The 14,306-nt window shown below is 42.4% G+C and overlaps 2 protein-coding genes across 2 annotated transcripts in view; one reads left to right on the top strand and one right to left on the bottom strand.

Annotated features, from left to right (window-relative positions):
- The window catches only part of LOC104667804 (AP2-interacting clathrin-endocytosis protein), a 106,696-nt gene extending 100,335 nt beyond the window's left edge, over positions 1-6,361 (bottom strand). The window contains exon 1 of the mRNA XM_010370374.2: positions 5,946-6,361. Coding sequence (XP_010368676.2) covers positions 5,946-6,094 — 149 coding nt within the window. The 5' untranslated portion in view covers positions 6,095-6,361. The remainder of the gene's footprint in view (positions 1-5,945) is intronic.
- Positions 6,362-6,537: 176 nt separating this feature from the next.
- Positions 6,538-12,278, top strand: SETSIP (SET like protein). Its single transcript, XM_030934903.1, has 2 exons — positions 6,538-6,607; positions 11,339-12,278. The coding sequence occupies exon 2, from the start codon at positions 11,415-11,417 to the stop codon at positions 12,276-12,278; it is 864 nt and encodes a 287-aa protein (XP_030790763.1). The 5' UTR covers positions 6,538-6,607; positions 11,339-11,414.
- The last annotated feature ends 2,028 nt before the right edge of the window (positions 12,279-14,306 follow it).

Genomic DNA, 14,306 nt, shown 5'->3' with positions numbered 1-14,306 from the left:
AGCCCTCTTGGTTTAATCATTTCTTACGGGTCCTACCTCTTGATACTCCTACAATGGCAATTAAATTTCTTTTTCTTTTTTTTTTTTTGAGACACAGTCTTGCCCTGTTGCCTAGGCTGGAGTGCAGTGGTACCATCTCGGCTCATTGCAACCACCACCACCCGAGCTCAAGGGATCCTCTCACCTCAGCCTCCCAAGTAGCTGGGACTACAGGCAAGCATCACCACACCTGGATAATTTTTGTATCTTTTGTAGAGACAGGATTTTGCCATGTTTCCCTGGCTGGTCTTAAACTCCTGAGTGTTGGGGAAAAGCTGAGTGTCAGGAAAAAAGCTGAGGCAGGGCTTGCATGTCTGACAGAATGTAAAAGAATCTTGGAACATGTCTGGGGTCCAGGGTCTAAAACCCCTCGTTGCCTTTGGAACACCAAGCTCTGTGCCGAAGGGTGGAAGGCTGCCCTGCCGCACCACAATCTAAGCCCAGGGCATTAAACCCCTCATGGCTTGGATGGAATCCAGGGCTCAGGGCATAAAACCCCTCATGGTCTCTGGCTCCTTGCTTCTAGCACTCCCAGGCTCATAGATCAATTGTATCCTAAACTAGACGAACATGTTTCCCATTATCTCAAGTAGCAGAACATGTTCCATATGCTTCAAAGAAAATGCTAAACCATCAGAACTGTAGATCATGCACTTGATACACTGCTTTCTTTCAACCCCCACATCCTTACCACCTGCTTGTTTGATCGCCAATAAATAGTGCAGACTTCCAGAGTTCAGGGCCCTCACAGCCTCCATACTAGTGTTGTCCCCTGGTCCCACTTTATGTCTTGTCTCATTCTTTTGACTCCACCGAACTTCATAGCCCCCAAGGCCTGGTGTTGGGTCCGATCACCCCAACACTGAGCTCAAGCAATCCATCCCCTGAGCCTCCCAAAGTGCTGGGGTTGCAGGAATAAGCCACCTGCCTAGCCTGTAAATTATTATTATTATTTTTTAGATGGAGTCTCACTCTCACCCAGGCTAGAGTGCAATGGCGTGATCTTGGCTCACTGCAACCTCTACCTCCTGGGTTCAAGCGATTCTCCTGCCGCAGCCTTCTGAGTAGCTGGGAGTACAGATGCGTGCCACCATGCCAGGCTAATTTTTGTATTTTTAGTAGGGATAGGGTTTCACTATGTTGGCCAGGCTGGTCTTGAACTCCTGACCTCAAGTGATCTGCTTGCCTTGGCCTCCCAAAGTGCTGGGATTACAGGCATAAGCCACCATGCCCAACCAGGCCGTAAATTTCAACATGAGTTTTGAGAGGACAAACATTCAAAATGTAGCATAACTTACCTAAAGCAATTTAGACTGCTGATAAAACCCAGTTATCACTAAACATTTACCGAGCAAATACTATGTACTAAGCACTGGAAACACAAAGATGACTAAAACATAATACCTATCCTCAGGGAGTTTATAGTATAGTAGGGAAGCCAGGTCTGAAAATTAAAGTGTGTGACATATTCAATAGCATAAGTAAATTTTGTTCAGGGACAGACAAAAGAGGAGACCTCATAGAGGGCATGAAAACCAAATGGGATTTTAAACACTGAGTAAGAGCTGGTTAGAGAAGTAAGGCAAGGTAAGTGCCTGGCTCCATGTTCCTTACAAAGATATGTGTGAGTGTGGAACTATACATCGGTCAGCATAAAGTATTGAGAGGGTGTGAAATGGCAGATGAAGCTGCAGAGATAAAGATGAATAAGAGGCAAAGAGCTTAACTGTATCTTACAGTGAAAAAGGAGTCACAAAACTGTGCTGAACCTCTATTAACCTCAACAGGGAAGGCAACAGGCTCAAGAGGCTGAAGAGACCCAGAGCCAGCAAACGAGACATAGGCTTTTATTAGGGGTTTACATACAGGGAAGACAGTCCAGTGGTGGCAGGTCAGACAAGATATCCACCTTAACTACAGTCCGGTGGTGATGGACTGGGAAGGAAAACTGCAAACCCTTGCAAGCAGCATAGAAGGTGATACAGCATTTTCACTTAACCCCCTTCCCCTAATGTCCTCCACCTAGCAATCTTCATAGACACCCCCCTCCCCCAAACTCACAGCTTCAATCCCCTTTACAGCCTATGTTCCACAGTATGGGCCCAGGAGCTCAGATGTTCCTCACAGACAAGGAACTAATCTCTGGGATGGCGACTCCCAGATTCCCTAGCTCGCAACACACGCAGGTACATCCACCATACAGGGTCATTTTAAGGTTATGCCTACATTATTGCTATCAGGTGTGTTTGCCCTGTAACTGGTTTGAAACAATGGCAAATTTATTTTTCAAAATATATAAATTTGTGTAGAAGAGGAGTCAGATGAAAATGAGAATGAAGATGAGAAAACTACCACACAGATGAATAAAGCCAGGAGAGGATCAATGGTGATAAAGAGGGGATGACATTAAAATATATTTAGGTAATAAAATTGGCAGGAGTTGGTAAAATTGGCACGGAAGGGAATAACTTGGATCTCTCTCATATTTGGATAACTGGGTGCTAATGATACTACCAATCTGCTAGTCCAACTTCCCTCCTCTACTCCAGACACATTTCCAGTTGTTTCCTGGATATAGCTAGCTGGACATTTATTATACACCTCCCTTTCAGGCAAGATCAGGCTTGTTCAGGGTGGTATGGTAGTAGCCTACATGCTTCCCTTTCAAATATCCTAAGATTTGGGACCATTTTCAATGCTTCCTTTACCCTGTTCCCCAGCATGTCATCGGTCACCAAGTCTATCAATTGTTCCATTTCCACTGTCATTATGTATCCCTGGACTATTATAAAATCTCCCAGCTGGTCCCATTTCCAATTTCCCTGTCCTTAAATTCCAGATCCAAATGTGTTAATTCCCTATTTTAAAAACACTGATGTTTCTCCACTGCTTCTGGAATACATCACAAACATTTCACTGGAGAAAGAAAGCCCCTATGATCTAGTCTTAGTCTACCCATTCACCCTTACCTACTGTCACTTTGATTGCCTGCCATACAATCTCCTTCCAAATAAAGCTACCAAATTCATTTATTACTTATATGTGGCCCTGGTTTGTACCACATGCCCCTACATCCTAATCACATCTGAATGGACAATGGACTGAACCAAGGTTAGCCACTGGCCAATGTAGTAGTCAAGCAGGAGAACTTGAGCAAAGATGTTCTATAACAAACACAAACCAACTGATGGCACTGAAGAGCATTCTTAAGCAAATCTATGGTAGAAAAAGAAATGGGTAAGGAGAGAAGAGGAGATGAAGGTGCAAAGTTAACTGGAAGATCAGTTTACTGTAGAGGAGGCAGACTGCTTGGGTTCATATTCTGGTTATGTGACCCTGGGCAAGTCACTTGAAAGTCTCTGGAGCCAGATTGTCAAGGTTCTTATTCTGACTCCATCACTTTTTTTTTTTTTTTGAGACAGAGTCTTGCTCTGATGCCCAGACTGGAAGGCAGTGGCTCAATCTCAGCTCGCTGCAATCTCCACCTCCCAGGTTCAAACAATTCTCCTGCCTCAGCCTCACAAGCAGCTGGGACTACAGGTGCCACCATCATTTCTTTTTTTTAACATTCAGTTTCCTTATGTGTTAAATAAGAATAACAAGGCTTACCTCACAGGATTCATGAGAGAAGTAAGTAAAACATTTCATGTAAGCCCAGTGTATAGCAAATAGTAGGATGACAATAAATATTAGTTTTGTTTTTTTACAACTGCCCTGAATAACAGTCCATTTGTCGATGTGGTCTTATTGTATGACTGTTACATCCCAAACAACTTTCCGGTTGGACACTGGAACCGGCTTTTTGAGGGCTAAAACTGTCTCCCACTTTTCCTCACTTCTCTACATATCTTATCACGTCAGGTAACCTAGGAGTGTCTCTGTTCCTTACTCTTTGGCAGAGTCTAACACGACTTGCTTTCTCAAATTCAATCAAGCTCTTTCAAATTTCTGTGCTTTCGTAAAAGTTATTCCCCTTGTTTAGATATCCTCTACCTCTCCCTTCCCAATCTTTGCCTAATCAATTCTTAACCAATCCCTAAGAGCTCGCTCAAATGTCACCCTGTAAAGTCTTCTCAACTCACCCCACCACAACTATCACTTTTATTTAGCCATTACCTCTCTCACTAGAGTGTAAGAACAAACAACATTAACCTTTATTACTTAAGACCTAGTACCGGGCTAGGTACGTGGTCGGTGCTAGATACTTCGTATTTGTAAAAGAAAAAAGTAGAATGCTGCACAACTTTTAGTTATTAGAATAAATAAATGACATTGCTATGCTTGGAGAAAATTTAGTATAACGTTTAAGGTGGTTGGGTGAGACATTTTGTTTTGTTTTTAAAAAAAATCTTGCTATATATATTTTTGTTTATAATAAGAATTTGGGAGTTCTGAGTCCTACCCTCAGTTGTAACTAAGATGAGGATAAATCGTTCACTAGCAATACTTCAACCTCATTTTCTTCATATAAATTAGATGTGTTACCCTAGAAACGTTAACAACTTCAGTATTATTTTTTCCATCTTTTTCATCAGTCCCTCCCTGGTAGAGACAAAGTAGCTTCCCCAGTAGGTAGTCCCAAATTAAAGGGAAATTTTTTTTTCTTTGATAAATTCTGTTTATAGCTATCAGAGCCTTAAGTACGGGTTTTTTGACAGAAAGCACTTTAAAATGTAGAATCCTGGCTGGGCGCGGTGGCTCACGCCTGTAATCCCAGCATTTTGGGAGGCCGAGGCGGGCGGATGACTTGTGGTCAGGAGTTCGTGACTAGCTGGCCAACATGATGAAACCCCGTCTCTACTAAAAAAACAAAAATTAGCTGGGCGTAGTGCCGCGTGCCTGTAATCCAAGCTACTCGGGAGGCTGAGGCAGGAGGACTGCTTGACCCCGGGAGGTGGAGGTTGCAGTGGGCCAAGATCCCGTCACTGCACTCCAGCCTGGGCGACAGAGCGAGACTCTGTCTCAAAAAAACAAAAAAAAGTAGAATGCTGCACAACTTTTAGTTATTAGTAATTATGTTTACTTCAGTGGTTCTCATAGTCACCCCAGCCAGCAGCATTAGCATCACCTGGGGCCTTGTTAGAAATGGAAAATTTCGGTCCCAACTCAGACCAACTGAATCAGAACTATGGTCTGGGACCCAGCAAACCTGTGTTTTAACAAGCCTTCCAGATGATTCTGATGCACACTGAAATATAAGAATCAATGTCTTGCTGGAAATGTAAATTAGCTAGGTCATATTTCTAAGCTTCATTTTCTTTGCAAGCTGAAATTACTTTAACCGGATTCCCAATAACCCGAGATGGATATCCATGAGGCTTACAAAGGTTAAATGTCAGGACGACCCTCCATTTGCTTTGGTCCTGACAGGAGATGAGAGTTACTGGGAGCTACAGAGAGCTCTAGGTGGAGAGAGGAAGCCAGGTCGCAGTCAGGAAGCATTTCAGGTAAACTGTTTAAAGAGACCTCAGAAGAGACCTCCAAGACTATAGTATTGCTGTTTCCTCATTTCAAATAATCATTTTTCTAATTTTATTCTTTTTCCTAAAATTGTATAAACTTATTTTAAAAATTGTGTTCAGGACCTGGATCCACCCCGACCTTAGTGATATGAAACTAAGCGTGCCTGTGTTAAGATATTTCTAGCAAACTGGTGCCGCACATAATTAAGCTTTTTTGTTTTCCTTTTGAATCTGGTACATGGTGTCGAGGTGCTCCGCATTGGTTATCCCAGGGCGAGCGAAGCCACTTTCGGAATAGTGGGGAGACTAACGACCCGCAGTCGCCTGAGGCGAGGAGAACCAAGTGCTGAGGCAGGGGGAGGCAGAGCCGAAAGAAGCCACAGCTTCGGGGCGGAGGTGGGCGATTTAGGAACTGAAGCAGCCAGAGTTCCCGCCTCCTCCTACCTGAGCAAATCCTGGCTGAGCTGCTCCGACACAGTCGCCTTCAGCCGGCGCCGCTCACACGGCCCCTTCCTTTGCAACCCCTTACTGCAAACTCCAGTGGACCTCAGAAGTACCACCGGGGCCGAGCTGCCTTCCCCACAGCGAGCCATGTCTCACAGAGGTACGGCGCCCTAGAGGCCCAGTACTTGGCCTCATTTGCCCCGCCCAGGAGGAAGAAGGGGGCGTTTCCAACCGAACACTTGGCTCCTACCCAAATCCGCCCCCTAGGGTAAAAGGTTGACGCCTCTTGTCGGTTTGTAGACTGTCTCACAGAGCAGCCGGACCGCGGTGGGGAGCCTCAGAGGCCCAGAGCCGAGCCGGCTCGTGACCCGGGAGGAGCGTGCGCAGGCGTACTCGCTCTGTTTACTTCTGCCTGCGGGCACCCCGCCTCCCATGGCTCTGGCCTGGACCATCCCGCGGGGCAAACCAGTCCTCAGGCTCCTTATCCCCTCCCCTCTACTTTCCCTTCCGGTTGTTGTTCATTCATTCAGTGTTTTACTGAGGCTCGAGTTCAAATCAGCACATGCAGCCTTTGTATGCGTCTTCCTGACAGGTCTACACTTTTTCCAACGAAAGACTGGGCGAGTCACACACCTTCACTTACCTGGCTTGTTAACCCTGAGGTATAAATGTTTGGGGCAAGAAAAATTGGCGATGGGAGGGGTAGGGGAAGACCTTCATAAACTGCCAGTCAGAACAATTCTGAGTCCAATATAAGAGGTACTTACAGCATCTAGAAGGCCCCATCCCCTTCGTATCCGCAGAGTAGCTCATATAAGCTTTTGGACTTGATCGGAGAAAGCTCAGTTAATAGGACGGGGCTTTGCATATAATGCCCTAACATTTATGACCAAGAAGGGAGAAATAGGTAAGGGGCAAAGTCTTTGAGCAGTGAAGTGGTGGATGGATGAAATATAGAATTCTATTTTGTCCCAAAGAAAGTAGCAAACGTGATTATCATTTAAGGTTTTGGTATTTATTTTTTATTTGATTACTGCCTCCAAAAGAAGAAAACTCAGTAGTTCTGCTTTGGGCCAGGCAAGTCCCATCTACTTGGGAAGAAGAGGCGGAATAATGGCTTGAGCCCGGGAGGTCGAGGCTGCAGTGGGCCATGATTGCACCACTGCACTCCAGCCTGAGCAGCACAGCAAGACCCTGTCTCCAAAAAAAAAAAAAAAAAAAAAAAAAAAAAAAAAAAAAAAAAAATTCTGTTTCATTCACAAACTCTACGCACAAGGTGAAGATAAGGAATTGCTTGGAAAATATATTGACCAGCTTGCGGTGGCTCACACCTGTAATCCCAGCACTTTGGGAGGCCAAGGCGGGAGGATCATTTGAGCCCAGGAATTCGAGACTAGCCTGGGCAACATAAGGAGACCCTGTCTCTACCAAAAAAAAAGAAGGTGGGGAGAGGAATATATGGTCTTTGTATGTGTACCATAAGATTGGCCAAGAAGTAACCATTTCTTCAGATAATGCCCTCTCTCAAATATTTGGACATCTTAATTCTGAAAAATATAACTGGATAATTGATTTTTTAAATTAATTCCCAAGTGCTTGGATCGATAATTGATTCTTAATTATTCCTGTAGAAAAGAGGGGTGTCAAAGATAACATAATAGTAGCTTATATTTGAATCTTTATTATGTGATAAACGCTACTCTATTTGCTCTGTGTGTTTTAACTCAGTTAATCCTTACAACAACCATTTAGCTAGGTACTGTCCTCAAACCTAATTTACAGATGAGGAAGTTGAGGCATACAAAGGATAGGTAACTTGGCCAAGGTCACACAATGTCATATATCACACTATAATATATGGTGTGTTACACCATAATAATGGTATATTATAACCCAGACAGTATTTATCTTTTCTTTTTTGACTGGCAAATTTAGTCAATTTACATACACTCTTGGTAGGAATGTAAATTGGTGCAGCCATTATGGAAAACAGTATGGAGGTTCCTCAAAAAATTAAAAATAGAACTACGACGTGATCCAACAAACCCGCTTCGGGTATATTCCCAAAGGAAATGAAATTAGCACCTCATAGAGATATCTGCACTTTCATATTTGTTGCAGCATTATTCACAATAGCTAAGATATGGAAACAACCTAACTGTCCCTAGGATAGATTAATGGATAATGTTGTATATATACAATGGAATAATATTCATTCTTTTTTTTTTTTTTTTTTTGAGACGGAGTCTCGCTCTGTGGCCCAGGCTGGAGTGCAGTGGCGCGATCCCGGCTCACTGCAAGCTCCGCCTCCCGGGTTCCCGCCATTCTCCTGCCTCAGCCTCCCAAGCAGCTGGGACTACAAGCGCTCGCCGCCACGCCCGGCTAATTTTTTGCATTTTTAGTAGAGACGGGGTTTAGATCCTGCCATTTGTGACAACATGGATGAACCTGGAGGACGTAAATTTGAGTAAAATTCGCCAGGCACAGAAAGACAAATACTGCCTCACGCCTGTACAGCACCTTAGGAGGCCAAGGTGGGCGGATCACGAGGTCAGGAGATCGAGACCATCCTGACTAACATGGTGAAACCCCGTCTCTCCTAAAAATACAAAAAAAGTTAGCCAGGCGTGGTGGCGGGCACCTGTAGTCCCAGCTACTCAGGAAGCTGAGGCAGGAGAATGGTGTGAACCCAGGAGGTGGAACTTGCAGTGAGCCGAGATCTCCACTGCACTCCAGCCTGGGTGACAGAGCCAGACTCCATCTCAAAAAAAAAGACAAATGCTGCATACATACTCTCATATATAGGATATTTTAAAAGTACGTAAACAGTAGAAAGGTGGTTGGGGAAGTTGCATTTATGTAGGATGAGTAAGTATAGAGATCTAATGTACAGCATGAGAACTGTAGGTAATAATATTTGTTGTATACTAGAAATTTGCTAAGCGAGTAGATTTTAGGTGCTCATACCACAAAAAAGTAACTGTGTGGTGAAAGGGAAAAAAAGTATGTGTGATGATGATATGTGCTTGACTATATCGTTTCACTCTGTATGTCAAAACGTCATGTTGTATACCTTAAATATCTACAGGTTAAAAAAAAAAAATCAAAAAAAACACCCAGGCAGTCTAGCACCAGACTCCCTTCAAAGCCCTGCCAGATTTCTACCAGGCCTCTTTATCATCTGATAAAGTAACAACTAGGCTACTCTCTGGTTGCAAATGGGCGACAGAATGATTTCTGGTTCATGTTTTATCTTAAAACAACTTAAGTTAGGCCAGGTGTAGTGGCTCATGCCTGTAATCCCAACACATTGGATGGCCGAGTTGGGCAGATCACTTGAGGTCAGGAATTTGAGACCAGCCTGGCCAACATGGTGAAACTCCGGTTCTACTAAAAATACCAGAATTAGCCAGGTGTGATGGTGCGTGCCTGTGGTCCCAGCTACTTGGGAGACTGGGGCAGGAGAATCACTTAACTGTATCATTTCGCTGCAGAGGTTGCAGTGAGCCGAGATCGTGCGACTGCACTCCAGCCTGGGTGACAGAGCAAGACTCGTTTCAAGAAATATATATAAAAATAACAAAACTTAAGGTAGCTTAGGCAGCTATGTGAAATGATTAAAGAATAAGTAAGTACTCCCTTAAAAAAACAAAACATGGCTAGCCATGGTAGCTCACACCTGTAATTCCAGCACTGGGAGGTTGAGGTGGGAGGATTGCTTGAGGCCAGGAGTTCAAGGCTGCAGTAAGTTATGATCACATTGCAGCACTGCAGTACTTAGCCTGGGCAATAGAACAAGACTGTCTCTAAAAAAATATATATATATATATATATAGTCATTGATGCTTCACATTCTACCATTAGATAATTTAACCTAAAGCATTATTTTTATTTTAATTCATCTCTGTAGTCATTTATCCCTAATGTGAGTGAGGTTTTCAGATGTTCTTCCTGAAAGGATTTTTGATCAGGAGGAAAAGAGAGTTTAAGGAACTAGCGGTGGGAGCTGTGAAGGTAAACATGGCTAAACTCGTAATTTGGTTTAGGGTTATCTTTAACTGTGATCTTAATGTGTGAAAAATAAATGTAGGTAAAATTGCCTTGGAAGGAAAAACTTCTTTCAAGAACTTCAATCTCATGAAAACAAACCCATTTTTGATGCATTATTTCTCCCTCTTTAAAAATGTTTAGGCTGAGCTTGGTGGCTCACACCAGTAATCCCAACATTTTGGGAGTCTGAGGTGGGAGGATTGCTTGAGCCCAGGAGTCCAAGAACAGCCTCGGCAGCATAGCAAGGCCTTGTCTCTACTTACTTACTTCATAAATAAATAAATAAATAAATAAATAAATAAATAAATAAATAAAATTAAAGCCAGGTATGGTGGCACATGCCTGTAGTCCTAGCTACTCAGGAGGCTGAAGCGGAAGGATCACCTAAACCAGGGGTTAGAGGCTGCAGTGAGCCGTGATTGTGCCTCTGCACTTCAGCCTGAGTGACAGAGTGAGACCCTGTTTCAAAACAAAAAGTGAATGTTTTAATAGGAAAAATTTCAAATCACAGCTACTCGGGAGGTTGAGGCAGGAGAATCGCTTGAACCCGGGAGGCAGAGGTTGCAGTGAGTCGAGATGGAGACTCCATCTCAATAAATTAAAAAAAAAAAAGCAAAAAGCTTTTCAGAGAGAGAGAGAGATCTTGTCATGTTGTCCAGGCTGACCTTGAACTCCTGGGCTCAAGTGATCTTCCTGCCTCAACCTCCTGAGTAGTTGAAACTCTGGGCATGTGCCACCATGCCCAGCTGAGTAGTGTTTTTTTGGTTGTTGTTGTTGTTGTTGTTTTTAAGAACTATATATAAAAATTCGCTGACCATGGTGGTGCCCACCTGTAATCCCAGCACTTTGGAAGGCCGAGGTGAGCAGATCACCTGAGGTCTGGAGTTCAAGGCCTGCCTCGCCAACATGGTGAAACTCTGTCTCTACTGAAAATACAAAATTAGCTGGGCGTGGTGGTACAAGCCTGTAATCCCAGCTACTCGGGAGGCTGAGGCAGGAGAATTGCTTGAACCTGGGAAGTGGAGGTTGCAGTTAGCCGATTATCAAGCCACTCCACTCCAGCCTGGGTGACAAGAGCGAAACTCCATCTCAAAAAAATAAATAAATAAAACTATATATAAAAATGTAATGGATAAGACAGCTAAATATAAAAAGTGAAATTATATACTACTAGAAATAAAGTGGGTAAATTCCTTTATTACCTTGGAAAAAAGAATGAATGTGTATATGTATATGTGTGTATTCCACATATTCCATGTACTCAGATCACCCCTTCTTAAACATAAGGTAACATGCATACTATATATTTACTATTCTGCCTCTTGTTTTTCCTCATTTAACAGTATATACTAGAGTGTTCTGCCTGCTTCCGGACGAGCAAGGAGACTCGTGGTCTGGTTCTTGGACTTCCCTAACAGCATGGCCCCTAAACGCCAGTCTCCACTCCTGCTTGAAAAGAAGAAACCAAGACCACCTCCTGCTCTGGGACCAGAGGACACATCAGCCTCTGCAGGCTTACTGAAGAAGGGAGAAAAAGAACAGCAAGAAGCAATTGAACACATTGATGAAGTACAAAATGAAATAGACAGACTTAATGAACAAGACAGTGAGGAGATTTTGAAAGTAGAACAGAAATATAAAAAACTCTGCCAACCATTTTTTCAGAAGAGGTCAGAATTGATCACCAAAATACCAGATTTTTGGGTAACAACATTTGTCAGCCATCCACAAATGTCTGCACTGCTTGGGGAGGAGGATGAAGAGGCACTGCATTATTTGACCAAAGTTGAATTTGAAGATATTAAATCAGGTTACAGAATAGATTTTTATTTTGATGAAAATCCTTTCTTTGGAAATAAAGTTTTCTCCAAAGAATTTCATCTGAATGAGAGTGGTGATCCATCTTCGAAGTCCACTGAAATCAAATGGAAATCTGGAAAGGATTTGATGAAATGTTCAAGTCAAACGCAGAATAAAGCCAGCAGGAAGAGGCAGCATGAGGAACCAGAGAGCTGCTTTACCTGGTTTACTGACCATTCTGATGCAGGTGCTGATAAGTTAGGAGAGCTCATCAAAGATGATATTTGGCCAAACCCATTGCAGTACAACTTGGTTCCTAATATGGATAATGAAGAAGGAGAAGGAGAAGAAGATGATGATGATGAAGAGGAGGAAGGATTAGAAGATATTGATGAAGAAGGGGATGAGGATGAAGGTAAAGAAGATGAAGATGATGATGAAGGGGAGGAAGGAGAGGAGGATGAAGGAGAAGATGACAAATAGAACACTGATGGATTCCAACCTTCCTTTTTAAAAATTTTCTCTAGTCCCTAGGAGCAAGTTGCAGTCTTTTCTTTTTTCTTTTTTTTTTTTCTTTTTTTGCCTCTTGTGCTCAGTTGCCCTGTTCTTGAGGTCTCTTTTCTCTACTCCATGGTTCTCAACTTATTTGGGGGAAATACCTTGGGAAAAGGGTCTCTTCCCCTTTCTGTTCGAAGTTCATTTTTATCCCTTCCTGTCTGAACAAAAACTGTACGGAATCAACACAACCTAGCTCTGTGGGGAAAAAGAAAAACCTGCTCCCTTCGCTCTGCTGGAAGCTGGAGGGTGCTAGGCCCCTGTGTCGTAGTGCATAGAATTCTAGCTTTTTTCCTCCTTTCTCTGTATATTGGGCTCAGAGAGTACACTGTGTCTCTATGTAGGTCAAAGGGACAATATGGGCAGTTAGCATTTACCAACATGTATCTATCTACTTTCTCTTGTTTAAAAAAAGAAAGAAAAAAACTTTAAAAAATGGGGTTATAGAAGGTCAGCAAAGGGTGGGTTTGAGATGTTTGGGTGGGTTAAGTAGGCATTTTGACAACATGGCTTCTCCTTTGGCATGTTTAATTGTGATATTTGACAGACATCCTTGCAGTTTAAGATGACACTTTTAAAATAAATTCTCTCCTAATGATGACTTGAGTGCTGCCACTCAATGGGAGACTCAGCAGAACCTCTAGGATCTTATTTGGAATTGACATTCTCTATTGTAATTTTATTCCTGATTGTTTTTATATTTTCTTTTTGTTTCACTGGAAAAATGATGCTCGGTTTTAAACGTTGAAAGTGTACAAGTTGCTTTGTTACAATAAAACTAAATGTGTACACACACACACACAAGACAGTATATCCTAGAGGTTAGTTACGCCATGCTAATGCAGATCTTTGTCATTTCTTTTTATGATGGCAATTCCACTACATTTCACTCAACTGCCGTTTTAATTTCTTCTTTGAATGATTATTCATATCCTTTGCCCATTTTGCTTTTGGTCTTTTCTGTATTTTTAGATGTTGGAGACATTAGTGTTGTCCGTGATATAATTTGCAAATATATTTTTCCATTTGTCATTTGTCTTCTGACTTGGCTTAGCTTTTAGTGGTTTTTTTTTTTCTTTTTTTCCTGGTGTTTTTGTTTTAATGTAGTCAAATTTATTCTTTCTTTTTCTTCATTGTTTCTGGACTTTGAGTCATAGGTGGAAAGATTATCCTAACTTCCAGATTGTTAAGGAATTCATACGCTTTTCCCCTAATAATGTGTGATTTCACTTTTTATATGTAGCTATTTAATTCATTTGGAATTTATCTTGTTACATAGTATGAAGAAAAGATCCAGTTGTATATTTTATTTTTTTCCAAGTGGCTATCTAGTTATCCCAGTACCGTTTACTAAAAGTCAACTTTTCCCCTTCTCATTTTAGATGCCACTTTTATCATATGCTAAATTGTTTTCTCCCTTAGTTCTATTTCTGGACTTGCTATTCTATCACATTGTTCAGGCCATCTATTCTTGTGCCAGTATCACAGTTTTAATTATAGAGGCTTTATATACATTGCTTTAAAAAATTTTTTACTGGCTGGGTGCGGTGGCTCATGCCTGTAATCCCAGCTCTTTGAGAGGCTGAGATGGGTGGATCACTTGAGTCCAGGAGTTCGAGACTAGCCTGAGCAACATGTCAAAACCCCATCTTTATCAAAAATAGAAAAGACTAGCCCTGGGTTGCGGCACACACCTGTGGTCCTGGCTACTTAGGAGGGTGAGGCAGGAGGATCACTTGAGCCCGGGAGGTGGAAGTTGCAGTGAGCTGAGATCACACTGCTGTAAACCAGCCTGGGTGACAGAGCAAGATCCTGTCTCAAAAAATAAAAAATAAAAGCTGAATTGCTGAATGTTCCATGCCCAAGGGTGAGGGTGCAGTAATTTTTTTTTTTTTTGCCTTAGTATTGGTCAACTGTTAATCTGTTCAATGTCCTCTCAGTGCTAACAGCAACTCA

Source organism: Rhinopithecus roxellana, chromosome 8, assembly GCF_007565055.1.
Source record: "Rhinopithecus roxellana isolate Shanxi Qingling chromosome 8, ASM756505v1, whole genome shotgun sequence".
NCBI lineage: Eukaryota > Metazoa > Chordata > Mammalia > Primates > Cercopithecidae > Rhinopithecus > Rhinopithecus roxellana.
This window is presented reverse-complemented; position numbering and strand designations above follow the sequence as displayed.

What these genes read in the sequence shown, in the direction of transcription:
- SETSIP (XM_030934903.1), top strand. Translation starts at nt 11,415, where the DNA reads ATGGCCCCTAAACGCCAGTCTCCACTCCTGCTTGAAAAGAAGAAACCA.